This window comes from Bubalus bubalis, chromosome 8 (assembly GCF_019923935.1).
Source record: "Bubalus bubalis isolate 160015118507 breed Murrah chromosome 8, NDDB_SH_1, whole genome shotgun sequence".
NCBI lineage: Eukaryota > Metazoa > Chordata > Mammalia > Artiodactyla > Bovidae > Bubalus > Bubalus bubalis.
The window spans coordinates 55,641,623-55,669,320 of record NC_059164.1 but is presented as its reverse complement, the minus strand read 5'-3'; the positions used below and the strand labels follow the sequence as shown (position 1 = coordinate 55,669,320).

The 27,698-nt window shown below is 38.9% G+C and overlaps 1 protein-coding gene across 2 annotated transcripts in view; it reads left to right on the top strand.

Annotated features, from left to right (window-relative positions):
• Nucleotides 1–27,698, top strand: part of ZNF277 (zinc finger protein 277) — a 131,644-nt gene that overhangs the window by 91,375 nt on the left and 12,571 nt on the right. For both annotated transcript variants that reach the window (XM_006073277.4, XM_044946669.2), the window contains 3 exons: nt 13,260–13,351; nt 19,558–19,668; nt 22,421–22,553. In XM_006073277.4, coding sequence (XP_006073339.2) covers nt 13,260–13,351; nt 19,558–19,668; nt 22,421–22,553 — 336 coding nt within the window. The remainder of the gene's footprint in view (nt 1–13,259; nt 13,352–19,557; nt 19,669–22,420; nt 22,554–27,698) is intronic.

Here is a 27,698-nt window from a genome sequence, read left to right as displayed (position 1 = left end):
TACCATTCTTCATACCTTGATGTCTCATACCATTCTTCATACCTTGATGTCTGTTCCCCAAAGGAGTGCCAATCCAGAATCCCCAGTGCAGTGCTTGGAAGTAGCAAATGTTCCCACTCTTTAAGAGCAAAGGCTTCTCAGGGTTCCATATGTGTATCAAGGGCTTTGTCATTTGGTATGCCATCTGGGTTTTGGTATTGGAAACAAGTTACTTCAGAAGAAAGCTAGTGACTCATTTGTATTAACAGTACAGACATTTTTCTGCATCTGCCTCAAAAGAATTTTTATTAGTTTTCTTTTAAGCCTCCATTTTGTTGACCATCTACTGCTTCATTTTTTACCCTGAACTTCAATCAGTAGCTGAAAGCATAAACAAATTCTAAACTGTTCCAGGATTTATTCTTCTTCAAGGTATCTCCTCCTCAAAGATTCCCAAACACTCATGTTTTATCCATTTTTATGGATAAATATTTTATCCAAATGTTTTATCCATTTTTCTTGTGAGGATCTTTCATAATCCCAGCATGTAAGCAAAAAGTGAATATACTGTGGACCTTTACTGGGCCCTGGTGTGCACAATGGGCTGAGGCTGGTGCTGCAGATCTCCTCCATCTGCCTTCTTTCCTTGCTGTTCCATCAGCTTCTGGCTACACCTGCCCCAATTTTAAAAAGACAGACCTTCATCTCTGTAAATTTTAAGCATTGTAAGTTTTTTTTATTTTATATTTAAATCCTTTTATACCAACATACATGCCCATAACTTTCTTGAATGTTCTAAGAAAAATGCACTGTCAGACTTGCTTAAAAACTTCCAAGTTAGAATCTTCCGGGTCTGACTTCATATCCAGCTCTTATACCACAAAACACTCTTGTACACTCAGAAAGAACTCAGTAATACTCTAGTTTTACTTCTTAGTATCCCTGCCCCTATCTGCCAGCAGTGCAGACCTCTGCTTTGTATCAGTGTGGTACAGCGGTCCCTCCCCCAGCCAGCAGCTAAAGAACTGATGGAAACTAGCAAGGTCCCAGGAAGCAAGCAGATTTGAAAACAAAGGCCAGAAGCGGAGTTTTAATAAAGTATTCAGACAGTAATTTGAATAGAGCATTTATGTGACAAAAACAGAACTGTTAAGCAACAGGGAACTAAACATTTTTCATACAAAGTTAAAAGCACATTGTATTTTCTTCCTGACTACTTGCCCAATCCTCATCTCTTCAAGAGAGACAAGCTTCATCTAAATTATTTCATCTGATTGATGATTGTCATTTAGAACTTTATTGCTACTTCTGTTTCAGGTATTCCTTTGAAAAAGGTGTATGGATTCATTAAATATTCTAATATATTATCTGCAGATTATAAGGTAAAATCAAGCATGTTATCTGCAGATACTTTTTAAGTTGACTTGTCTTTATACTTAGAAATGTCTCTTAATAGTAGGCTTCCCTGGTGACTCAGATGGTAAAGAATCTGCCTGCAATGCAGAAGACTCATGTTTGATCCCTGGGTTGGGAAGATCCCCTGGAGAAGGAAATGGCAAACCACTCCAGTATTCTTGCCTGGAGAATTCCATGGACAGAGGAGCCTGGCAAGCTATAATCCATGGGGGCACAAACAGTCAAACATGACTGAGTGACTATCACACCATGGAAGGGCCATTGTTCATGTGTCTTTGCCCTACTGCCAGGGTTTCTCCTGAGATCTTGATGGAAGCCTGTGGAAAAGACCTGGATCCCCTTGTGTCCAGGACTCCCAGGGCTCTTTAAAATTTCAGCTCTTTTCTTCTTTCTTGCCCTTTTCATCTCTTGTTCTGCCAAAGGTGAAATAGTTCCTGTATCCCTGCCTCTCTTCAGAGAGTTTGTCACCTTTTGGAATTCAGTTTGTTTGGTTGCCTTTTGACTTCAGCTTTCTTGGAGTCAAAGTAAGTTGTGCAGGGTTTTTGTTTAGGGTTTGTCTTTTTTTTTTTTTTAATCCAACTTTCTTTCATTGTAAGGATGTTCTCTTGTGGCTTTCCTCATCCTAAGCAGAGTGAAATTCTTCCTCCCTCTGCAGTATTCTTGCCTGGAGAATCCCAGGGACGGGGAAGCCTGGTGGGCTGCCGTCTATGGGGTCGCACAGAGTCGGACACGACTGAAGCGACTTAGCAGCAGCAGCAGCTGCTTTATTTTAATTAATATCTAAGTGATTCAGTTCAGTTCACTTCAGTTGCTCAGTCGTGTCGACTCTGCGACCCCATGGACTGCAGTACACTAGGCTTCCCTGTCCATCACTAACTCCCAGAACCTACTCAAACTCATGTCCATCACATCAGTGGTGCCATCCAACCATCTCATCCTCTGTCATCCCCTTCTCCTCCCGCCTTCAATCTTTTTCAGCATCATGGTCTTTTCCAGTGAGTCGGTTCTTCGCATCAGGTGGTCAAAGTATTGGAGTTTCAGCTTCAGCATCAGTCCTTCCAATGAATGTTCAGGACTGATTTCCTTTAGGATTGACTGGTTTGATCTTCTTGCAGTAAGGGACTCTCCACTGTCTTCTGCAACACCACAGTGCAAAAGTATCAATTCTAAGTGATTAAATGCCACTTTTGGTTAAAGTAGATGCTTCTCCTTTTTCATATAATTCAGAAAGATATGCACACATATGTATTTGTCTACTAAAAGAGACAATTGGCCTTACTAACTAGTTGTCATGAATAAATTCCAAAACCTATTATTGTTTAATATCTAATCTTGGCCTTTTGACATAGTTATCAGTGAATATTAGATTAGTAAATTACTATGTTTAATGTACCTTGGTATACATTTTGCTGGAAGTTTGTCATTGGAGGATGTGCCAACAAATTATGTCACTCATTGGCAGGTGTTCTTTGGGTACATTCCTGACAGCCCCCAACTTACCCCCCCACCAAAATCAGGGCTGGGCAACTGGTGACACCTTCTTTAAACTTTAATCTGTGTTAAACATTGTGACCATGATAAATGAAGTACAACTTTGGAGGCTAGTAGTTGGTATTGGGGGGTGAGATGGGGAATAAAAATGATTTTTCTTAGGGGACTCTTTTTTTATCTAGTGTGTGGCTGTCTCCTTGAGTCATTTTTGACAAAGAATTAAATGACTTCCCACTGTCAACTCCTGTTCATGTTTAGGACTCTGCAGCTTTTATAAGACAGAGTCAACTCAGATGTCTCCCAGTTGCCTTCTAAGGCCAGTGGCTGTGCATCCAAGTCAGAGCTTAGAAAAACAACAGTCAAGCTACTTGACTGGAAGGACAAAGTTGAGAATATTATCAACCAATATTTATAAAAGCCATGTTCAGGGAAAATTTTTTTGAGGAAGGTCACAGTTTTTCTAGGAAGTCTTAAACTGTCAACCTCCATTCAGAAGGAAACAGCTATCTATTGTACCCCTCTGCATTGCTACCCCTCTGCATTGCTCTCACTAAGTTTCGGGATATGCTTTGGCATGAGAGCTGGCTTTGGAGAATCAATATGAGACACAGTCTATCTTGTTTGGTCTATTTGTTCTAAGTATATGGACTTCACTGTAGCTCAAAAGGTAGAAGAACCTGCCTGTGATGCAGGAGACCAGGGTTCAGTCTCTGGGTTGGGAAGTTCTTCTGGAGAAGGGAATGGCAATCCATTCCAGTATTCTTGCCTGGGGATTTCCATGGACAGAGAAGGCTGGTGGGCTACAGTCCATGGGGTCACAAAGAGTCAGACACGACTGAGCGACTAACACACACACACATTCTAAGTATATTGCCCATTCTATCACATAATATACTTACTATTAATGGCTTCTGACTTCCCAGAGTTAGGCCAGACTTCACAAGACTATCCTTTCTTCAAACAGCAGCCACAATTGCGGGGTCCGTAAGCTGCCTTCACTTCTGACCAGCTGACTGCAAATTCAAGAGGTTCCCACTATGCCCCCTCAGGTTCATTAGTGTGCTATAATAACTCACAAAGCTCAGAAAAGCCTACATTTATGATTACAGATTTTATTGTAGAAATAAGTCCAAATCAGAACCAGCCAGAGAGAGATATAGGATGAGGTCTGGGAGAACCCAAAACGCAAAGCTTTCATCATCCCCAGGGATGTATTGCTCTTCTGATGCATCAGTGTATAGCAATGCACACAGTATTATATTATAACAATACACACTCAGGAAACCTTACCTGAGCTTTGGTGTCTAGAGTTTTTGCTGAAACTCCATTAAGTTTGATTGATTGACTCACTGACCACATGATTGAACTCAAACTCCCATTCCCCTCCCCTTCCTGAAGTCAGGCTGATGTCCTGTGGTTCAAACCCTAGCCAACTGACCACATGTTGGTCTTTGAACATGGCAGTCCCCATCCTGGAGCTATCTCATTAGCGTAAACTATCAGGTGATGTCAAAAGGCCCACGAGGAGTAACAAAGACACTCCAAACACTCAAGGAATTCCAGGGCTTTATAGGTTGTCGCCTAGGAACAGGGGACAAAGCCAGCAAAATTCTTTGTTACATGAACTCCTGTCCAACTGTTTCCCTTTTCTAAGAAAGCCAATAGCCAAATTTGAAGCCCCTAGAGGTTTGAATGTGTGGATGTACATTTATATTTCTTCTTTTTTTTATCTTCAATTTGTGTGTCCATCCACCCTAATTTTTTCTTTCTTCCTTTACTAATTTTCTACTATGTTGTTTTATAACCACTTGAAATACTTAAGAAAACAAGATGGAGGTGTAAATTAAATAATCCCAGATACCTCAGAGATAATCCATGGTTCTAGAAATGGAAAGCAGGAGGAATAAGGAGTTCTGCTGCCTTTCTGTGGAGCCTTTGGGCCGCTGTTCTAACTTTGGTAGGGAGATTTGTGGTGTTCTGTATGGGAGGAACGCAGCTAGGCCCCTGGACTGAGAATTCCTAGCAGGTTCTGACATGCTGCTGCCTCTAAGCTGGTTGGGAGGGAACCTTAGAAGTGTGCTCTTTTCTCTCATAGTCACTTGTGTAGCCATTCAGCCAGGAAACTATTACGAATCTAATATATCAGTATCTATGAAATGTTTTCGATATCGTATGAATAACATTAACCTTAGTTTTACTTCCTTATGTTAATACAAGCTGTTTCCATTGGATTTGTCATTTAAGCATCAGTTTTTTCTTTCCTGTATATAAATACTTAACCTAAATGGACATTTTCTAAATTGCTTTTTCCCAAATTGGCTGATTTTTATAATGTCCAAAGTAACTCACAAATTTCATTTTCTACCTACATGTCAGTCCCCTATGACTATGTTGCATGCCATCTGCTATGTCTGCCGTTTCATTGATGTTTCCTCTTATTCAGGTTATGAATAAAGATGCAACACTATGTGCTGACCCCTTTGCTACCATTCTTGACATTTTAAACCAATTACACAAACATACAGCTTGTTATTATGACTCTTTGCTTAATACATCAGTTGATGTTGTATTCTTACAACTATGATTCTTATCCAAGCCTATTTTGTAATGAAAATTTTATCTGATTTCATCAGCCACTTTGAGCAGTTCAAACAGATAACATCTGTGACATTCTCTTCATCCCTCTATTCTATAAATCCATGAATAAAATCTAGTATATCTACCTAGTATGGGACTTTTTTAGAAAAAATAAAAGCACAAAAATGGTGGCTTGGATGTGCCATCAAAGATGTCATAGAAAGCATCTTTGTGATGCTTTCTATGGATTGTCTCCAAAAATTATATTTTTGTTTGTAAATGACTTCAAACGTAGCTATCATTAATCCTAACCAATACCAATCTTACCAAAGGAAGAAAGGAAAAAAGGAAGGAAGGGCAGGAGGAAAGGGAAAAAAAAGAAAAAAAGTTGTTCTTATTTGTCACAAGTGTCTTCCACTGAGTTTCTTCCTCACTAATACTTCATCAGCAGTGCTCAACATGTATGCTACAGAATAAAGAAATACAGAATCCTTAAAGCTCTGTATTGTTTTATCTCATCATACCAAGTTAGCAGCAATGGAAATAAGGGTGGAGGGGCATAGTGGTGACGTGGCTGTCTTTCACCTAGATTTTTGCTAACCATTCAAGAGGTCTGTGTAAGTAGAGCTCATTGGAAGCTGAGCACTTCCATTCAACAGTATTGTCCATATACTTTAGAAGACCATTATTGAGTTGGGAAAAACTTCCCTTTTCCAGACAGCAGAGTTGAGGTACCAGGCTGTTTAGTTATTTTGTGGTTTATGATTCAGAGGGTGGGGGAATTGGGTGGGGAGAGAGGGATTTGGAGGCAGAGCACCTAACAAACAAGTGAAATGTGTGAACCTAGGAAGGTCTTGGTGGGAGCTGGGGAAGAGATGAGCAGTTAAAGACATACTTGAGGCAGTTGAAGAAATCTAAGTATTACCCAGGTGTTAGGCACTTTGTTTGGAATTGTTGATTTTCTTAGATACAATGATAGTAGCACTGTGGTTGTATATAGGAGAATGCCCTTATTTTCACTAGAAGAATGCTGAAGTATTTAGGAGAGAAGTTGTGAAGTCTGCAGCTTTGTTGCTTTCAAATGGTTCAGCAAAGCAAGAGGTGTTTAGTGCTAAATACATATGTGTGTATGGTGTGTGGGAGGGGAGGAGAGAGAGAGAAGCTGTGGCAAAATGTGAACAGTTATTGAGTATAGATACTGGTGATGGACAGAGGGGCCTGACATGCTGCGGTTCATGGGGTTGCAAAGACTCGGACACAACTGAGCAACTGAACTGAACTGAACTGATTTGGTATACAGATGTGCATTGTACTAGTCTTTCAACTTTCCTGCTTGTGAAATTTTTCACAATTAAAAAAATAAGTAAAAGAGACAGTGACCGAGTTACCTGACTTGAGTAGCTTCCAGGTTTACTATTTGGTGTTCTTGACATAACTGTCAGCAGAGCCAATTTCAACAAATAAATAACTGTCTCCTTAATTTGCTGAATTGATAACAAGATGAGGAAAGCTATTATAGACATAATAGTTATGGAATTAAAATAATTTCTTTTTCATCTTCACATGATTTATGTATAAGTAAAATTTGATTACGGAGAAGGCAATGGCACCCTACTCCAGTACTCTTGCCTGGAAAATCCCATGGACGGAGGAGCCTGGTAGGCTGCAGTCCATGGGGTTGCTAACAGTCGGACACGAATGAGCGACTTCACTTTCACTTTTCACTTTCATGCTTTGGAGAAGGAAATGGCAACCCACTCCAGTGTTCTTACCTGGAGAATCCCAGGGACGGGGGAGCCTGGTGGGCTTCCATCTATGGGGTCGCACAGAGTCAGACACGATTGAAGCGACTTAGCGGCAGCAGCAGCAGCAAAATTTGATTAAAAGTATATCAATATATATTTGGTGTATATATTAAGAAATAATAATTTCCTATTTGTTTAATAATATACAGACAGACAATTCATAGAGTAGGCTTTATTAGAGTGGATAAGAGGGAAAGCATGTTGCCATTATTTTATTTCTTAATATATTTAAAGAATAAAACAAAAACAATTACATTCTACTTCAGTATACTTAGATTCTGTAATTGTTGGATTTATCATTCTAGTTCATTTCCATATCTTGACTTGCATCTCCTGTTTTTCTCAAAAAGTCATCTTAGTGACAAACATGTAATTATGCTTTTCAGATATATACTTATTAAAGGGCTTCCCTGTGTTTTGCTGAGAGTTTTCACTTTCATTGTAGGTTCAAAGGATTTGTTAACAAAATAAGTCACTCATTATGTACAAATAAATAATACCAATATTTATTAGAGAATTATCTAGCTTACTTGCAATATACTAACATTAAAAGAAAAAAGGGAATAGAAACAACAGAGGATATATATCACGGAGTTGGGTGTTGACCAACATCCAGACTTAAGTAGGTGCAGCACGGAAATCCTGTGCTACAGCACACCTGGAGTCCCAGTTGGGAAAGGGTCCCAAGCACTGCATCCGCTCTGTGGGTGAAACTTCAGAAGTTTGGGGTTCCCGGTTGTAATCTTAGGATGCAAACTGATAATATCATCAATCTGTGAGCAAATTGCAGCTCTTGTTTCATTATAATGCTATTTGCTCTATCCTGTAAAACTTGAGTGTTAAGCCTGGGGCTTGGTTGGCCAAACCCCCTCCAGGGGCTCAACAGTCCCAAGATTTGTCCCATATCTTATCTATGGTGCCGCAAGGCTTACACTCACATCAGGGCATTGTCCAGGCAGCTTAGAAGCAAGGTCAGAGGCCTGCTGTGCTTTGTCTCTTAAGACTAAACAAGCCATGATCTTAGTTTTCTGAATGTTGAGCTTTAAGCCAACTTTTTCACTCTTCTCTTTCACTTTCATCAAGAGGTTCTTTAGTTCTTCTTCACTTTCTGCCATAAGTGTGATTTCATATGCGTTTCTGAGGTTTTTGATATTTCTCCCGGCAATCTTGATTCCAGCTTGTGTTTCTTCCAGTCCAGCGTTTCTCATGATGTACTCTGCATATAAGTTAAATAAATAGAGGGACAATATACAGCCTTGACGTACTCCTTTTCCTATTTGGAATCAGTCTGTTGTTCCATGTCCATTTCTAATTATTGCTTTCTGACCTGCATAGAGATTTCTCAGGAGGCAGGTCAGGGGGTTTGGTATTCCCATCTCTTTCAGAATTTTCCATAGTTAATTGTGATCTACGCAGTCAAAGGCTTTGGCTTAGTCAATAAAGCAGCAGCAGATGTTTTTCTGGAACTCTCTTGCTTTTTCAATGATCCAGCGGATGTTGGCAATTTGATCTCTGGTTCCTCTGCCTTTTCTAAAACCAGCTTGAACATCTGGAAGTTCACGGTTCACGTGCTGTTGAAGCCTGGCTTGGAGAATTTTGAGCATTACTTTACTCTGTGTGAGATGAGTGCAATTGTGCGGTAGTTTGAGCATTCTTTGGCACGGCCCTTCTTTGGAATTGGAATGAAAACTGACCTTTTCCAGTCTTGTGGCCACTGGTGAGTTTTCCAAATTTGCTGGCATATTGAGTGCAGTAGTTTCATAGCATCATCTTTTAGGATTTGGAATGGCTCAACTGGAATTCCATCACCTCCACTAGTTTTGTTCGTAGTGATGCACCTAAGGCTCACTTGACTTCACATTCCAGAATGTCTGGCTCTAGATGAGTGATCACACCATCATAATTATCTGGGTTAAAATAAACTGGGTACACAGTTTTTCTGTGTTCTTGCCACCTCTTTATAGCCTATATGAAATGCTAATAAGAATTGGCATAAGAAGTGCCAGTCTTTTATGAGTAAGAGATAATCAAGTGTTTTATGAACTCCTCTCCTTTGAGAATTTTATTTTGATTTTCAAGAGAGTATTCAGATCTGTAGTGTGTTTGTTGTTGCACCAGGGGTATAAACTTAGTTATCTTGTGTTTTTAAGACTCTATTGTAATAAGTTGTGCATAAAGGAGCTCATATTCTGTTAGTAGAGATGGTTGGAAGCTCAAGGATGCAAATAGAACAGAGCAGTTTTAGCTACTTGCCATTAAAAAGTGGCTTCTTGCTTTACTGCCCTGTCTATTCCATGCTCCTTCTAATTCACCAAAATGCAAATGAGGCTCTCCTAAGAGGAGTCTTGCCTGGAAAATCCCATGGACGGAGGAGCCTGGTAGGCTGCAGTCCATGGGGTCGCTAAGAGTCGGATACAACTGAGCGACTTAACTTTCACTGTTCACTTTAATGCACTGGAGAAGGAAATGGCAACCCACTCCAGTGTTCTTGCCTTGAGAATCCCAGGGACGGGGGAGCCTGGTGGGCTACCGTCTGTGGGGTCGCACAGAGTCAGACACGACTGAAGCGACTTAGCAGCAGCAGCAGCAAGAAGAAGTTACACACAGCTTCAGGTGTCTACCCTTAGGTTGTATCAATTAGGGTCAACTGATAAAACTTAAATTTGGCCAGAGTAAACTGTAGATGGCTTGGTATCACTGTGGTTTAAACTCAGAAATGTGTTATGTTTGTGCTAATCAAAACCAGGGAAATGTTCAGTAAGATATTTCTTTAGCCAACTTTGGGTTATATTATCACCAGCCTGAGAAATAAGAGCCAGAATGATGATTTTAATAAATGTGTACTGGTCTCATAGTCCAAAAACAGGAGCAGGCCAAGAAAGTATTGCTCAGCCTTACTGCACGGTGTTTAAAGTGATCTTTATCAAGAGCATTATCTGTTGGTTTTTTGTTTTGCTGCTAACATAGTTGTAAATATAGGGCTCTGAGATGTGTTTTCTCTCTTTTAGTTAAGCTATACATGTTTATCAAGGTTCGCTTTTCCTTTAATTTGACTTTTACTGTCACTTTCAGTTTTTATGTAAGATTCACTTAAAAAGCAATAATTAAAATTTTCTGATACATCAACTTTACTCCCTTTGTTTCTTTTGCTTTTACCTATCCACCTGCCACCAACAGAAAGCCCTAAGCTTCATGAAGTAAAAAGTGTTCTTTTATATTTGCTGTGTGCCTGTAGTGTTGAGCAGGGTCTCTCCATTCTGTATGTCAAGAGTTCCAACATACTGAGTCCAGTGCTATGACTTCTAGAATCCCCATTAAGCTTCACAGCCCCTGGAACTCCCCTATCAGGCCTCACAGAGTCTTCTCCTATACATTGGTTGTGGTGGTGGTTTAGTCACTCACTTGTGTCCAACCCTTTCGATCCCATGGACTATAGCCCACCAGGTTTCTCTGCTCATGAATTTCCCAGGCAGGATACTGGAGTGGGTTACTGTTTCCTTCTCCAGGGGCTCTTCCCAACCCCAGGATCAAACCCATGTCTCCTGCATTGCAGCAGATCCTTTACCACTGAGCCACCAGGGATTACCCCTATATGTACAGAGCTCAGTATTTGGACAAAGATACAAAGAATCCCAGTCCAGGTTTCTTGAGCTCCTCTAAAGCTTCTTCTCTCTAGTACCTTGTCCCACAAATTTCTCTTGCTTTTAAAGTATGCTAAATGCCAGTCTTTTTTTTTTCTTCTTTTCTTTTTTCTTCTCCACCAACTGAGGTAGACACATACCCTTCATTTGGGTTTAACTTCCCTTTGTTGTGATTTGGAAAATACTACCCAACAGAAAACTGGCAATGTATTATTTATTTTTACTCATCCATCAAAGTGCTATTATCCATTTTCTGAAAACAGATACAATATATGAAGCAACTTGTTTTATAATAGTTTACAGGGGAAGGGGAAGTCCAGTATCCATTATTTTCATCATGACTGAAAGCAGAAGTTGATTAAATTGATTTTTTTTTTTTCTTCAGTGGATTAATATTTCTAAATGTTTGGTGATAGATTTCCAGAAGTACCAATGAAATTTATTAAGCTTCTAGATACTAGCTCCTTTTTAGGCTGTCCTACAAATATTTATAGAATCAGTAATGGACTTTATGAAGTTCCTATTTTGAGCTTCATGTTACAAGGGTAGCTGGAGAGTAGTATGCAGATGTAAAATAAGAACAGCATAAAACACTCTCTTTTAATTTCAAAGAGTTTTCATATCCATTCAGAAAATAAAGCAAGCAAAAGAGATGATGGTAAAGCAATTTACCAATCATAGGGGAAGTGAGGTCAGATGACCTCCTTAGTTACCAGGAGACCAGTAAAGGGGCACGCCCCTCACTATCCCTTTGATAACAACAATCACTAGCTGGGGCCTGAGGCTTGTGTGTAGGAATGTGTTATGTGTTGTTATTATTCAGTCACTCAGTCATATCCCACACTTTGCGACCCCCATGGACTGCAGCACGCTAGGCTTCCCTGTCCTTCACCACCTCCCAGAGCTTGCTCAAACTCATGTGCATTGAGTCGGTGATACCATCCAACCATCTCATCCTCTGTCACCTACTTCTCCTGCCTTCAATCTTTCCCAACATCAGGGTCTTTTCAAATGAATGGGCTCTTCACATCAGGTGGCCAAAGTGTTGGAGCTTCAGCATCAGTCCTTCCAATGAATATTCAGTGTTGATTTCCTTTAGGATTTGACTTGTTTGATCTCCTTTTAGTCCAAGAGACTCTCAAGAGTCTTCTCCAACACCACAGTTCAAAAGCATCAATTCTTCGGCACTCAGCCTTCTTTATGGTCCGTCTTGTACATAAGATAGAGGTGAAGCAGGGACTGGTTAGGCAGGGGATGTACAGAGAGCAGGAGAACAGCCATCTTGAGTGGCCTGACCATACATGTGTGCAATCTGAATTCTTTACACAAATTTCTGATCTTATCCTGTAAACAATGCTGTGAGGTAGTATTTTCATCTTAAATTGAGAAAACTAAGTATTATAGAGGTTAAATAAAATATCAAGTACAAGTGAGTTGTAATTGTTGTTCAGTCGCTAAGTGGTGTCCAACTCCTTGCAACCCCATGGGGTACAGCACATCAGGCTTCAAATCTAGTTCTGTTCAATGTTTCAGAGTCTGAACTCTTTAACTATTGTACTGTAGTTCAGAGCTGACTACATGGCAGAAATAGGAATGAGCTTGGATCTTAAAGAACAGTTAATATTTATAAGAATGAAAAAGCAAAGAGAAATAAAATCACCTCAAGGAAAAGCAATGTATAGAACCACCTTGACTAGAATAGGATGTTACTGGTGCATATTTTAAATTATATGAATTGGAAAGTAACAAGATAATTATACATGAAAATAATTCTTTTTTTTTTTTTATGAAAATAATTCTAAGAGTTTTTTCTACCTGCCAAAGAGAGGGTGAATATGGTAGAAAAAAGGATTAAAATCAGGCAGACCCTCTAGGAGACTTACTCATAGTAATCTCATAATGACTGACTAAAGATTGGATTCAGGGTGATGGCATTGGGATTGGAGAGAAGTAACATGAAAGACAGATCAAGTAAAAAACATTGATCAGAACTTGATTACAAACTAAACTGAGAATTTCAGAAAGGAGCACATTTTTACTTTTGGAAGAGAGTGAGATTGGGAGATGACTGATAAAGATAGGAGAAAGGACAAAGTCGGGAAAGGATGGTAAGACCCTGTTGACTTTGTTTCCTGCATAGCTATCCAAATACTATGTTGTCCGGCATTTAACTGTATGGACTTGAAATTTAGGTACCAGAACAGGAATGCAGAAATTTGAAATATCATCAGTGTTCATTTACTTCCTTTGTGCCTCTCTCCAGTTTCCTCCCAACCAGACCATGACATTTTTCACTAGCTAGCTATGCATTTATTATAGATAACATAATGTATCTGTTTTTCCTTTACAGAAAGAAATTCTGGAGCAACAGCAACAAGAACGAAATGATAACAGCTTTCATGGCATTTGTATGTTTTGCAATGAGGAGTTCCTCGGAAACAGGTAGCTGTTGTATATGTATGTAAATGTTACTGTTTTTCATCTGAAAACTTATCAAAATGCTGACAGTGGGTGTTTTAATCTTATATAGATTAAGTTACATGCATTGGCTCAGTCCCCTTTCATATATCCACAGTAATTTTTTTTTAAATGTACCAAACATCAAAGATGGAATGTAGTTGCTCTAAGCAAAGTAGGGGAATAAATTTTTTTAAAAGCCAGAAATAGATTTCTGCTTAATGTTGTAGGGCTTTTTAAAATCCGTTGACAGGCCAAGACCATGTGCAACAGATGTGCCCTTCTGTATTAACTTGTAAACTCTAAACCTTCAGCAGCTTTTGGTGTTTTATTTTTAAACATTAAAAATGATAAAGATCTAAGGGGGAAAATAAATGGGGAATTGGTAATTCTGTCACCAACCCCAACTAGCCTAAAACCAACTGATTATACTCTGATTCAGTTCTAAAACTAATCACATAGAGTTAGCATCAGACTCCACTGGAGAAGGGATAGGCTACCCACTCCAGTATTCTTGGGCTTCCCTTGTGGCTCAGGTGGTAAAGAATCCGCCTGCAATGCATGAGACCTGGGTTCGATCCCTGGGTTGGGAAGATCCCCTGGAGAAGGAAAAGGCTACCCACTCCAGTATTCTCGCCTGGAGAATTCCATGGACTATATACTCCATGGGGTTGCAAAGAGTTGGACACAACTGAGCGACTTTCACTTCACTTCACTTCACTGTGGGTTTAAGGGCATCATCCCCTACAATACTGCCCCCTCTTTAGATACCACACAAGTTCAGAAATTCCCTTGGACAGCTGCACTTTTGACCAACTGGCTACAAATTCAGGGATTTCCACCAATAATTTGCTTAGGTTCATTAATTCACTAGAATGATTCACAAAACTCAGAAAAGTGTTAGCCATAAAAGATACAGATCAGGAACAGTCAGATTAAGAGACACATAGAGCTGGATCTGGATGGGTCCTAAACACAGAACTTCTGTGCCTTCTCAAAGAATCAGAATCTATCACCTCCTGGCACGTCAACCAAGAATCTTCACTGAGTTTTGGTATCCAGAATTTTTACATGCTTCATTATGTGAGCATACTTAATTTAATTATGGAACTTAGTCTCTAGACCCTCTCTCCTCTCTGGAGGTCAGGGTGGCTCTGGGTCCCTAAACTTTGATCACTTAGTTATTTAGTCTTTATGGCAATTAACCCCTGTTCTGAAACATTCTAGAAGCCTACCACAAGTTACTTTATTGGTATAACAAATTCCAAGGGTTTTTGGAGTTCAGTGCCTGGAACCAAAGACAAAGACCAGACAAATTTCTTTTTATACAACAGTAATATTTACAAGTGTACATTAAATACAAGTCATGAAGTTGTAACCTCTAGGAAATGGGAATAGTTTTAATGACAACATAGAGTGGACAATCATTCTGCTGCCCACTTGAAGGAAAGCAGTCTTTAGTTTAAAAAAAAATGGCTAAGCACAGTATCCGACATTGTTGTCTGAAAAACATTGAAAAGGAGAGGGTAACTATTTGTTTGAATTTAGAAAAGGGTTTGGATGAAGCATCAATGTTGAAAACACCAGTTATGAAGATTTGATACTCATATAGATCAGTTAGCATAGAGGAAAACCTATGCCAAGGCCAGTCATTATGCTTTTAACACTGTCTATTTCAAAGAGATTTATGGGGATGGCAGTGAGGACCAGCTATCTATCAAAAAGTTTACCAAGCACTGCTACTTCCTTTTAACATGTTATTTCTGATTTAACATTAAGACTATGATTAACCCAGTGAGGAGCCATGTGACTATTATTAGGAATCTCTAGTATTAAAAATCTACAAATATTTTTGTTTTCTATAGCTTAAGTTTTTTTGATAAATGTAGATACTGACATGATTTGAAATATATATCCATATAGTAAACTCAGGGATACATGGGTATCAGGATATAATGAGTGAAAGTTTGATAGAGAAAGGCAGTCAGCCTGTTGCAGAGACAGAAGTTTGCTTTATCTTGCACCATACAACTGAGTGCATGTGCATGCGTGGGTGCTCACTCTTCTCCGACTCTTTGCAACCCCATGGACTGTAGCCTGCCAGGCTCCTCTGTCCATGGAATTTACCAGGCAAGAATACTGGAGTGGGCTGCCATTTCCTACTCCAGGGGATCTTCCCAACTCAGGGATCAAACCTGCGTCTCCTGCGTCTTCTCCATCGGTAGGCAGATTCTTTATCACTGCACCACTTGTCACAGCTTTAACCAATGATAAAGAAAAGCAATGTCTTATTTTTATAAAATGTCCCCTTTCCTTCTGCAGCTCTTGTTTATGAAAAGTCTGTTTATAATGAAAGATCGACAATATAACCTGATTCCAGCCATGCATGATATTAGCAATGTTTGGGGATTATATTTGTGTTCTTCCAGCCTGGGCATAAAAACAATAGAAAAACATATGGCGTGGATAATGGTCAAGGATAGAAAAATGAGGACATTCTTGCTATCCTGTGTTAATGTTTATTGTAGTGTCATTACTGATGAGATGGGATTTACTTACACCGTTTTTCTGTTTATTTATTAAGTTTTTAAAAATTTCTTTCCTCCATTACTGCCTTCTTTTTTGGTGAGTAGACATTTTCTAGGGCACCATTTCAATTCCCTTGTTACTTTTACCTTATTTTTTGAGTTATTTTCTAGTGGTCTACTCACGATCCACTATAATTCACTGGAGATTACAACTGACATTTTAACTTAAAACAGTTGAACTCAGATTAATACCAGTGTAATTTCAACAAAACACAGAAAAATTTGCTCCAAAATGGCTTGCTCCTCCCCCGCTCCTTTGTGCTATTATTGTCACATAAATTACATCTTTATACATAATAAGCTGATTAACATGTCTTTAAAATTTTTGTTTCATGCAGTTATTTTTATATCAGATATGGGAAGAAAAGATTTATAAGCAAAAATTCATTTACACTGCCTTTTATATTTGACTATGTGACTACCTTTACCGGTGCTTATTTTTTTAATGTATATTTGAATTACTATCTAGCATTATTTTATTTTATCCCAAAGGATTTGTTTTAGTTTCATATTGGGCAAGTCCTTTAACAATGAATTTGCTCAGGTTTTCTTATCTGGGAATGTCTTGATTTCATCTTCATTTTTTCTCTTGGTATGGGTCTCTAATTTATTCTACATGAAGTTTATCGGGCTTCTTCAATGTTTCAGTTAATGTTTTCCATCAAATTTGGGGAATTTTTAGCTGTTATTTCTTCAAATATTATTTCTGCCCCTATCCTTTTTGCTTTTGGGGAATCCTATTATACATAGATTGGTAGATGTAATAATCTCTGAGGCTCAATTTAATTTTCGGCATTGTTTCTTCTTCTGTTCTGCAGACTGAAAAATCTCAGTTGATCTTCAAGTTCATTGATTCTTTGTTCTCCAGTTCAAATTTTCTTTTGCGCCCTTCTAGTGAATTTTTCATTTCAGTTACTATACATTTCATCTCCAGAATTTGTATGTTTTGTTGAATTTCTATCTTTTTATTAGTATTCCCATTTTGGTAAGGGTATCCTTCTTATACCTTTTTTTGATTATTTAGTCATGGTTTTCTTTAGTTCTTTGCACATATTTTTATAATCGAATTTATCTTATGATCTTTGTCTGTTATGTCCAACATTTGGGCTTACTCAGAAATAGTGACAGTTTCTTTTGACTACTTTCTTTTCATATGGTAGGCCATAGTTTCTTTTCTTTGCATGTCTTGTTTGTTGAAAACTCAACATTTTAAATAATGTGATAACTACAGAAATTAAATTTGTCCCCTACCCAAACAGAGTTTTTGTTGTTGCTATTTGTGTATTTAGTGAGTTTCCTGAACTAATTCTCTAAAGCATGTATTCTTTGTCAAGTATGGCTGCTGAACATATCTACTCAGCTCAGTGTTCAATAATGATATGGCAGCGAGCCTTGAGAAAACATATCTTCTTTCCTTTGCCAAGGAGTTCTGTGTTTGGCTTGGGACCTATCTTCAGTGCTCCATCAGTTTACAGCTCTGCCTTAACCTTCACTTCCTGCTTGTATAGAGTCTCAGAGTCAGTCACTGGTAAGAGATTAGGGTCTTCTCAGGCATTTCTTTGGGATGCACACAGCCCTGCACATGTGTGTTTCTAGATCCTTAGAAGTCAATCCCCTATAATCATCTCATTCCCCAGATTTTCCTTTTAAGTTTTGTGACCAACCTTTCATTTATCCCAACTGATACTGCTTCAGGCAAACTGCATTGTTTAACTATGTAGGGAAACCTTTATTCCTACAGTGAAACAAGGGAGAAATATTTGAGAAAGGAAAAATGCATTGGCTTAGCTCCCGTCTCCTAACTTATGGACCCTAGATATCAAGCCTTTAGGTCCCAGAGAAATTGAGAGCAGTAATCTCCCATAAGTACATTCAGTACAACTCTTAAAAGTGAGAGATCCTAATGCCACACAGACTAGGGTGAAGTAATTCTTAATCCTCCTAATCCATTCATAGGCCTTGAACCAGCTGTTAATGATTGCTGAATCCTTCCAGGTACAATATAGGGTCTGGATCTAGAGGCACTGAACTCTGCCCCAGCACAGCCTTGAGGTTAGGGGAAGCTCTCCAACCGTCTGCCTCACAGCCTGCCACTCACCCATCCCAATCCCTGCAAGAGGACCCCACCTCTGCTTCTGCCTGGACCCTTCCACAGCCTGGGCTTCATGCCTGGAACCCCTGGAAAAGTCCAGCTCTGTCTGGGCTGTCCCTGGGGGATCCCCTTACAGGCCCAAAAGGTACTGTGGAGTAGTCCAGCACATGCTAGTTTTATTCAAATTTGTCTACAATACTTAAGTGGTTGGACAAATGGACATATGAACTATGAGATTCATAAATGTGTCTATTATATAGTAAAGAAAAAAGTCAAATATTTTCATGAAGGTGGATGCTATATTTCACTTTCTGAAGAGAAAAAAAAAAAAAAAACAATGAAAGCAATTTGGGGCCAGCTCCAGTACTCTTGCCTGGAAAATCCCATGGACGGAGGAGCCTGGTGGGCTGCAGTCCATGAGGTCGCGGAGAGTTGGACACAACTGAGCAACTTCACTTTCACTTTTCACTTTCATGCATTGGAGAAGCAAATGGCAACCCACTCCAGAGTTCTTGCCTGGAGAATCCTGGGGACGGGGGAGCCTGGTGGGCTGCCGTCCATGGGGTCGCACAGAGTCGGACACGACTGAAGCGCCTTAGCAGCAGCAGCAGCATGGGTCTAAACAAGTTAGAAAAAATAAACTGTGTAATGTCACTGTACATAGTCTGTCATTGGTATGTGTACTAATAAGTCCCCCAAAACTGTCACCTTTGTTTTATGAACTAAATTTGTGGCAAACACCCAAAGTATATAGTTTACACATAAGATTTTTTCTGTGTAAAAGTTACATTATATTACATAAATTAAAATTTTCCTTCTATACATGCACGGACCAAAAAGATGGTCATTGTGTATGCAAGTTATCATAACCCTTACATGAAATTAGATATGTGAACTGTGGATTCCAGTTTTGCATCCAGTGATAAGCTAACTAAATGTCTGTGATCCTGGGTTATATTTGTTTATATATTTCTCTTGAGCAGTTGTTTCTTCCTCATTAATTGGAAGAGTAGGCAAAGCACATTTATTTAATAGTTTAAAGGACAGATACTCAGTTCACCTCCTGCTCAGTGGCAGATTGTGGAACAAATTTGGACTCCCTTTAAAGAACTGATATGCTTGCTTACATGCATATTATAACACAGACTTCCCTGGTGGCTCAGTGGTAAAAAAATACACCTGCCGATGCAGGAGACACAGGTTCCATCCCTGAGTTGGGAGGATTCCCTTTAGAAGGAAATGCCAACCCACACTGGTATTCTTGTCTGGAAAATCCCATGGACCGAGGATCCTGGTGGGCTACAGTCCATGGGAATAGCAAAGAGTCAGACATGACTTAGCGACCAAACTTCATAAGGTATTAACTCTTTCGTAGCCCAAATGTGTGTCGCCATGTTTAACCTTTGCTTGTCTTCTAATTAGTATTGTTATCATTATATAAATGATACTCCTGACCTGATTTGTTCCTAGATGAGTTATAAATAATGCAGATTGCTCAAATTTCTTCCTAGATCTGTTCTTTTGAACCACATGGCCAGAGAACATGCTTTCAACATTGGATTGCCAGACAACATTGTAAACTGCAATGAATTTCTGTGTACATTACAGAAAAAGCTTGACAAGTAAGTACATTTTTCTGAAACACAACCTAAAGCTATCTTAATCTTGGACTCCACTGTGAATTTTTAAAAATTAATAGTCACAAGTAATTAAAGAAATAGAATTTTCTCATTTCTCATGTTGGAGGAGTTCACATTTTGTATTACAGTCTTTATTTTGTGTAGATCATATTGCCTTTTAGTCACCTTTAAATATAAATGTCATATGTAGCAAACAATGTATATACCACTGTAAGGTATGTTATATAGGGTATGAAATATATACTTACCAGCATAAGAAAGAGAATGTTATTATGTCCCTTGAGTCTCCCTTTGTTCTCTTCCTCGTTAGTATCTCCCTGAGTAACTACTATTCTTCACTTTGGATTCCTAATTTCTATACTTCTCTCTATAATTATTCTACACATTTAGTAAAGTCAAATCCCTAGATACTATTCAACTTTAGGTGAAACATAGCATCCTGCTTGTATTTTTTTAACTTTAGTGTTAATTTACATTTATATATCATAACACTCCACTTTTCTTGAGGTTATATTCTGGCTGTTTAACTTGTAGAAATAGAATAAAATTCTCTACATTACCAAAATGTCTTTCAAAAATCTGTTCACTCTTCTTTCTAAGAAAGGGCTCAAGATTTTACTCTCAAACCCTAGTTTTATTCACTTAAATATAGTACTAATGAATATGGTGTCTCAGCCCACATTTGGAGCAATAACATTGAGCAAGAAATACCCATTCTAAAATTCTAAATTCAAATTCTGGTATCAACAGTACATTAAAACAAGTCTCTTCACTCTTTTAATGAATGATCCTTCATTTATAAAATAATACCAGGTGTGTTCTCTAGCAAGACTAGCAGTAATCAATATCCTTAATTTATTTCCCATAAATTGTTTACTATAAAAGAATATAGTTACTTCTGTGGCATAAAAAATAATTGAGATGTTGTTTGGTAAAGATGGAAAAGAATTCAAAAATAGCAACAAAAACTTATTTCAGTCATTTTGTTGTCAAACCCAAGTTCATGTGCTCAACACACAGTGAGACCAAGCAAACCAAAACATCAGTTTAACACAGAAAGGTTTATTGCAAGGGCCACACAAGGAAAACAGGTGGCTCATGCTCAGAAGACCAGAACTCCCTAATGGGTTTCAGGGAAGCAATTTTTTTATTTATTTAGTTTTTAATTGAAGGATAATTGCTTTACAGAATTTTGTTGGTTTCTGCCAAACATCAGTCATAGGTATATGTATGTCCCCTCCCTCTTGAACCCTCCTCCTATCTCCTTCCCCAGCCCACCCCTCTAGATAGTCACAGAGCCCCTGTTTGAGTTCCCTGAGTCATATTGCAAATTCCCCCTGGCTCTCTATTTCACATATGGTAATATAAGTTTCCAAGTGACTCTCTCCATACATTTCACCTTCTCCTTCCTTCTCCCTCCCACCACCCCATGTCCATAAATCTGTTCTCTGTGTTTGATCAGCTTATGTACAATTCTCTGATTGATTGATGTTGAGGTAACAGGGCGGTGTCACAAGGGTTAACATTATCAATCCTCAGGTTCCAGTAGATCTGGAGCCCACATGCACATGGTCATCAGGAACTTCAAGAAGGAACTAAAGATTGCATGACTGCCATATGGCTGATTTACTATTCAAATTCATGCAAGTTCTCCTGACCCAACTGCTGTTTTTGTCACTACATGTTCCTATCTTGTCAGCCATTAATTCTTGAGATGGACTTTTGTGACTCAGAGAAGGCCTGGAAGGCTGCAACTTTTCTGCAGGCAAGAGGCAGGCAGAGGACATGGTGGAACGGTTGTGTCCTGGGAATGCCCCATAGTGTCCTGCTTGGTTATAATTTTAGTGTTTTTATGAATTCTTTGTGACTAGAAAGTAGAACTCTTATGACTGTTGGGTAAAAGTTCCAGGCAGTATCAACTTAGTTCAGCTTAGTATGAGAAAAGACATTGCTAGTAATCTGTTTGAAATTGGTCATTACGTCCTCATTAGGTAATGATTCCCAGTTAGGGGAAATACTCTAGCAGAAGGAACATGTGAATGATAAGATAATAAAAGTAGTGCTTACTGTGTGCCATGAATATGCTAGATATTTTATTCATATATATATAAATAAAGCATGGTTTAAATGTGTTCATATATTGTTCATATTTTGTGTAAATTATTCTCATGGTTATGAATTTATATGTATACATTGTCATAAGTATTCTCTAAAATGTAGGTGTTATCTTCAGGTTAGAGATCAGAAAATGAGTGGTAACAGAGATAACAAGTAACTTGACCAAGTCCCACAGCTGGAGTTAGGAGTTAGACCCTGCAAACCAGGTCACAGGATTTGCCAAATCACAGACTACTCATTACACTCAGTGGAAGCAACCAGTGCTAGGTATCATTATAATTATTTGAAGAACATACCTTCATTTTCATTTTTAGAATAGATAATTCCATTAGTAAAGCACCAAAATCAATTTGGGTAATTGATATCTTTATCTTAGTTTTAACTAAATAGCCAAGTTGGTCAGTATAGCCAACTACAAAATAAACCACAACACACATCCTCTAAAGCCAAATGAATAAAGTGAGAGGGATTCCAAAAAGGATATTACATCCCATTTGAAAACTCTATGAGACCTAAAAAATGAGTAAATTTTAAGACCCAGTAATAATAATAAAGGTCTACTGCAACAGCTATTCAAGGGTCTTATTTAATCTCGGTGTTTGTGTCTTTCTTGTAGCTTGCAGTGCTTGTATTGTGAGAAGACCTTCAGGGACAAAAATACACTTAAAGATCATATGAGGAAAAAACAGCATCGTCGGATCAATCCTAAGAACAGAGAATATGACCGATTTTATGTCATCAATTATTTGGTAAAGCTTTCTTTTCTGTTCATAATTTAAAATTTGATTGCCTGTCTACAAACATCAAATGTGGTTGAGGAATACTTTCAAGCAATGGTTAGTTTACAAAAGGTAATGTGATTTGATTTGTCTCTGATTTGCCAGGTGTTTATATAGTAAAAGGTTGTGTCTCTAGAACTCGTAGGGATCTTGCTCAAATAAATAAATGTAAAACATCTGGATAGCCACACATTGCCCCCCATTTACTGTCTGTTACCTTGAGCACAGGGACTTCTATATTCTATATACTGTTGTATTCTGTATACTATATGTATGTATGTATGTTAGTTGCTTAGTCGTGTCTGACTCTTTGCAACCCCATAGACTGTAGCCCACCAGGCCCCTCCGTCCATGGGATTCTCCAGGCAAGAACACTGGAGTGGGTTTCCATTTCCTTCTCCAAAAGGAACTATAGAAAGAAAGAAAGTGAAGTCACTCAGTCGTGTCCAGCTCTTTGCGACCCCATGGACTGTACCCTACCATGCTCCCCCATCCATGGAATTTACCAGGCAAGAGTACTGGAGTGGGTTGGCATTTCCTTCTCCAGTATACTATATACTTCTGTATATATTAATGCAGGGACTTCTATATTCTTTTCTAAAAACATTGTTGTCTGGGTGTGCTGGGTGCTGTGCTAGATAATCGTTTATAGTCTCTTCACTCATTCCCTTTTCCCCCATTAAAATATCTTCGCCTTTCTTTCCCACAAAAAAAAAAAAAAATATATATATATATATATATATATATAAAACTAGTAGGATGAATTGATGGGGTTATCATGTCAAGGATTTTAAATATTTTGTAAACTCTCCTTGCCCAGAAACCTCTGTACCATTTACTGGCCTCTGGAGATTACAGTCCTTTTTGTGTAAGGAGAGGTATTCAGTTGGAGGCAAATTTCCTTCTCTTTAGGTGCATTTGGAAATTTAAAAAGAGATTTTTGATTGACACACTGACTGGAGAGTGCTACCGGTCCTGCCCCCAGTCTGCTGATCTTTATTTTACATATACATAGCAAAGGAAGGAAACTCTTGTGGGAAGAGAGACCCTTTCCAGGGGCCCAAGAGTGGGCTCTTGTCTAACACTTGGAAATGAACTGTCCAAGGAGATTCTTGTGCTGACAAAGCAAGAGACTTTATTAAGAAGGGGCACCAGGGGGAGAGCAGCAAAGGGAACCCAGGAGAACTGCTCTGCCACATGGCTCACAGTTTCAGGTTTTATGGTAAGTGGTTTAGTTTCCTGGTTGTCTGTGGCCAATCATTTTGATTCATGGTTATTCCTGGTGGTGCGCACATCTCTCAGCTCAAATGGATTTCAGCAGGAAGGATTCTGGGAAGTTAGTAGGACATATGGACTGGCATCTCCTCTCTCCTTTTGACCTTTCCTGAATTCTCCCAGTTGGTGGTAACTTGTTAGTTCCACATTACTTCCCAGGACCTCCTGTTGTATGATAACTCATGCAAAGTGGTTGTTACCGTGCCTGTCTAGGATTGGCTGTTTCAGTCAGTGGTTCTCTAACAAAACTACTCATGACAAGAGAAGGAGTTAAGTAATTCTGCATTGGAATTGAAAGAAAGATGAGGAGTTCCAGTTCTGACAGCTTTCTAAAGCAAATAGAAAGTGTTTTTTGCTCTTAATTTGAAAGAATTTTTATCCAAGTCCATTGGCCACAAAAGGCATAATTGATAATAATGAGCCATTTTATCTATTGGACAGAAAGCATATTCTGAATTATGTTGGAAGTCTCTGCTTTAGGATAAAATTTTTGGCTGTTCTAACTAATCCTTAGCATATTAAAATAAAATTCCCCTTGAGAAATAAGTTTAGCATGTGTTTAAAGATTGTCTCTGAAAGGTTGCCGTGGTTTGCTACAAATGTTTTACAACCAACTAAAGGTAAAGGCACCCTTTGAGTCTTTCAATCTTCTCGTGAAACCACTCAGTCATTAATTCCTAGAGCAAACGCTACTTCAGGGCCCAGCCCAATCCAACAGGGAATGGGCTTCAGTGTTAGCTCTAAGAAATATTCAGCTACTGCAGGAAGCCATGGAAGCAATTTAATGTACTTCCTTTTGGGGCTCTTTTAAGCTAATAGTCAAGAGCTTAGGATTAGCAGAACATTGTATATAGCTGGAGGTGTTTATCTTTTAGAGGAGACTTCAGAGAAACTGCTCACTCAGATTCTGCTGGCACTTTTAGAAAAGTTCGATACGGGCATCAAATAGTGCGACTGTGAAAACTGGAATTATCCGTGAGGACCAGCTGGCTCTAGATGAGTGTGCTGGATTGTACTGCCCACGGAGAGCCCAGATTTCATGTGGGATGAATCGTGGCTTGAAAGAAGTACTTCAAGAGAATGTAAAGGCTTTAATAACATATAAAATGAAAATTAAATCACTTCGGGGTAATATTGATAGATTTTTTTTAAGGCTTTTGGTGGGGGGGTGTTAACTTTTTATTTGGGGAATAACTGGTTAACAATGTTGTCATAGTTTCAGGTGGACAGCAAAGAGACTCAGCTGTACGTCGTGTATACATATCCATTCTCCCTGGTTTGGTTTTAATTAGCAGCTTTTTAGTACCTACTATGTGCCAGGTACAGGCTTCCCAGGTGGTGCTAGTAAAGAGGTAAAGAACCCTCTTGCAAATGCAGGAGACGTAAGTGATCCAGGTTCAGTCCTGGAGTCAGGAAAATCCCCTAGAGGAGGGCTTGGCAACCCACTCCAGTATTCTTGCTTGGAGAATTCTACTGACAGAGGAGCCTGGCGGGGCTGAGTCCCATAGGATCGCAAAGAGTAGGATGTGACTGAAGCAACTTAGCACTCATGCACAGATGTGCCAGGTACTGTCTTAGGTATTTGTATTAAGTCATTTACTCTTAACCACACCCCTGTGACACAGGTTTTGTCATTATCCTCTTTTATAGATTAGGTAACTAGAGCATAGAGAAGTTGAGTAATTTTCCCAGCGTCACATAGCTAAAGCTTTCTGCATCAGTTTCCTTCCATTTTTCCTCAGTTTTTACAATTAAAATAGTACCAGTACCCACCTCTTATACTTTGTGTTGGTTTGGGGATTTGGTCAGTTAATGGTGATAAATTCTTAATGATCTACACACATACACACCCTTTGCCTATTATTTTTTATACCAAAGTAGAAGATGACCCATGGTCAAGGTAAAGCTGACTTTAAGGGCTCTAACCCACAACCCTAGCCATCTTAGCTCTCTATGCTTTTCCATTGAGGCCAAATACAATAAAGTGTTTTGTTTCTGGATTTTTTTATTTTGTTTGTTTTTTTCCTTCTTTGACCACACTACACAGCTTATGGGATCTTAGTTCCCCAACCAAGGATTGAACCCATACCCTCGGCAATGAAAGCTTGGAGTCCTAACCACTGAACTTCCAGGGAAGCCATAGGAAAGATTTGTTTTAAAAAACTTAAAAAGTGTTGTGATGCCTTGTTGTTGTTGCTCAGTCACTCAGTTGTGTCCGACTCTTTGCAACCCCATGGACTGCAGCATGCCAGGCTTCCCGGTCCTTCACTATCTCCCAGAATTTGCTCAAACTCATGTCCATTTAGTCAGTGATGCCATCCAACCACCTCATCCTTTGTCATCCCCATATCCTCCGTCATCCCTGTATTCTCCTTCCCCCAATCTTTCTCAGCATCCAAGTCTTTCCCAGTGAGTCAGCTCTTCGTATCAGGTGGCCAAAGTATTGGAGTTTCAGCTTCAGCATCAGTCCTTCCAATGAATATTCAGGGTTGATTTCCTTTAGGATTGACTGGTTTGATCTCTTTGCTGTCCAAGGGACTCTCAAGAGTCTTCTCCAGCACCACAGTTTGAAATCATTATTAATTCTTCAACACTCAGCCTTCTTTGTGGTCCAACTCTCATGACCACTGGAAAATCCATAGCTTTGACTATATGGACCTTTGTCAGCAAAGTGATGTCTCTGCTTTCTAATACACTGTCTAGGTTTGTCATAGCTTGGAAATGATTTAAACTTAGCTTTGGAAAGAATTGAAAAAGCTAATAACATCTCTAAAGATGTACCAGTGCCTTAAGCTAGAGGAGTGCTTATCAGAAGTATCAATCTTAACAGTGTTCTTGGAATATTATAAATCAAGGTATAAAAAATATGTAGGCTAAACAGATTTTTTTAAACTGTTCCAAATATTAATAGTGTATAGTTAGAGAAAAATGAGGGCCAATGGTTTTTCATTTTAGTTTTCTTTTAGACTTCATTAATGAAAATACTTATTATCAAGACTAAACTATTCTAAAAGTTTAATTAAACAGTAAATACATTGTTTGTTTTTTCTTAAGGACTTTAAAGAGCAAGACAATTTTTTATTGTTATTTTATAAATTTTTGGCTGCGCTACCCAGCTTGCAAAATCTTAGTTCCCCAACGAGGGATCAAACTCAGGCCCTCAGCAGTGGAAGCTCATAGTCCAAAACACTAGACCACCAGGGAGTTCCTGCTTTATTTTTTTTAAGGATTAACAAGAAGAAAAACAGAAATGAGAGACATTCATCGTTTATTTCTCTGAGGGAAAAAGCTGATATGAGTGCGTGGATGTGGGCAAAAGATTGAATTGTTGTTTTAGTAGCTAGTGTCTGCACATCCATTTCTCACATCCTCTTTCTTTCAGAAGAAATTTCATTGACTTCATACATTCTATAAATTTTTGAGTGCTTTCCAGGTACCAGATGCTGGTGGAACAGAAAGAAAAATATGGCAGAACAGCTACTACTTTCAAGGAACTTAGAGATTGGTGTGAGAACCAGATGTGTAAGCGCATTAATTTCAACACTTTGTAATGGTGTGTACAGAATTAATGTTTTGACCTCTCCTGTAGTAGATCTATGTGGTAATTGAGTCATGCACCCACAGTGTCCCACTTTGGAACAGAATTTTCAGACCAGCAGTAATGGAAGCATCCAGGGTATTCCTGGCAAGATACACTCTGAGAGTCATAAAAGGTGGGAGATCAATAAACGATGTCCTGATCCCTGGTCAGGACAAGGAGGCTGTTAAGGGTCCCTTTTGGGCTCAGTAAATTGATAGATTCCATCTTCTTTCTTGGGAGAAATAATTTGCCTGTTTAAT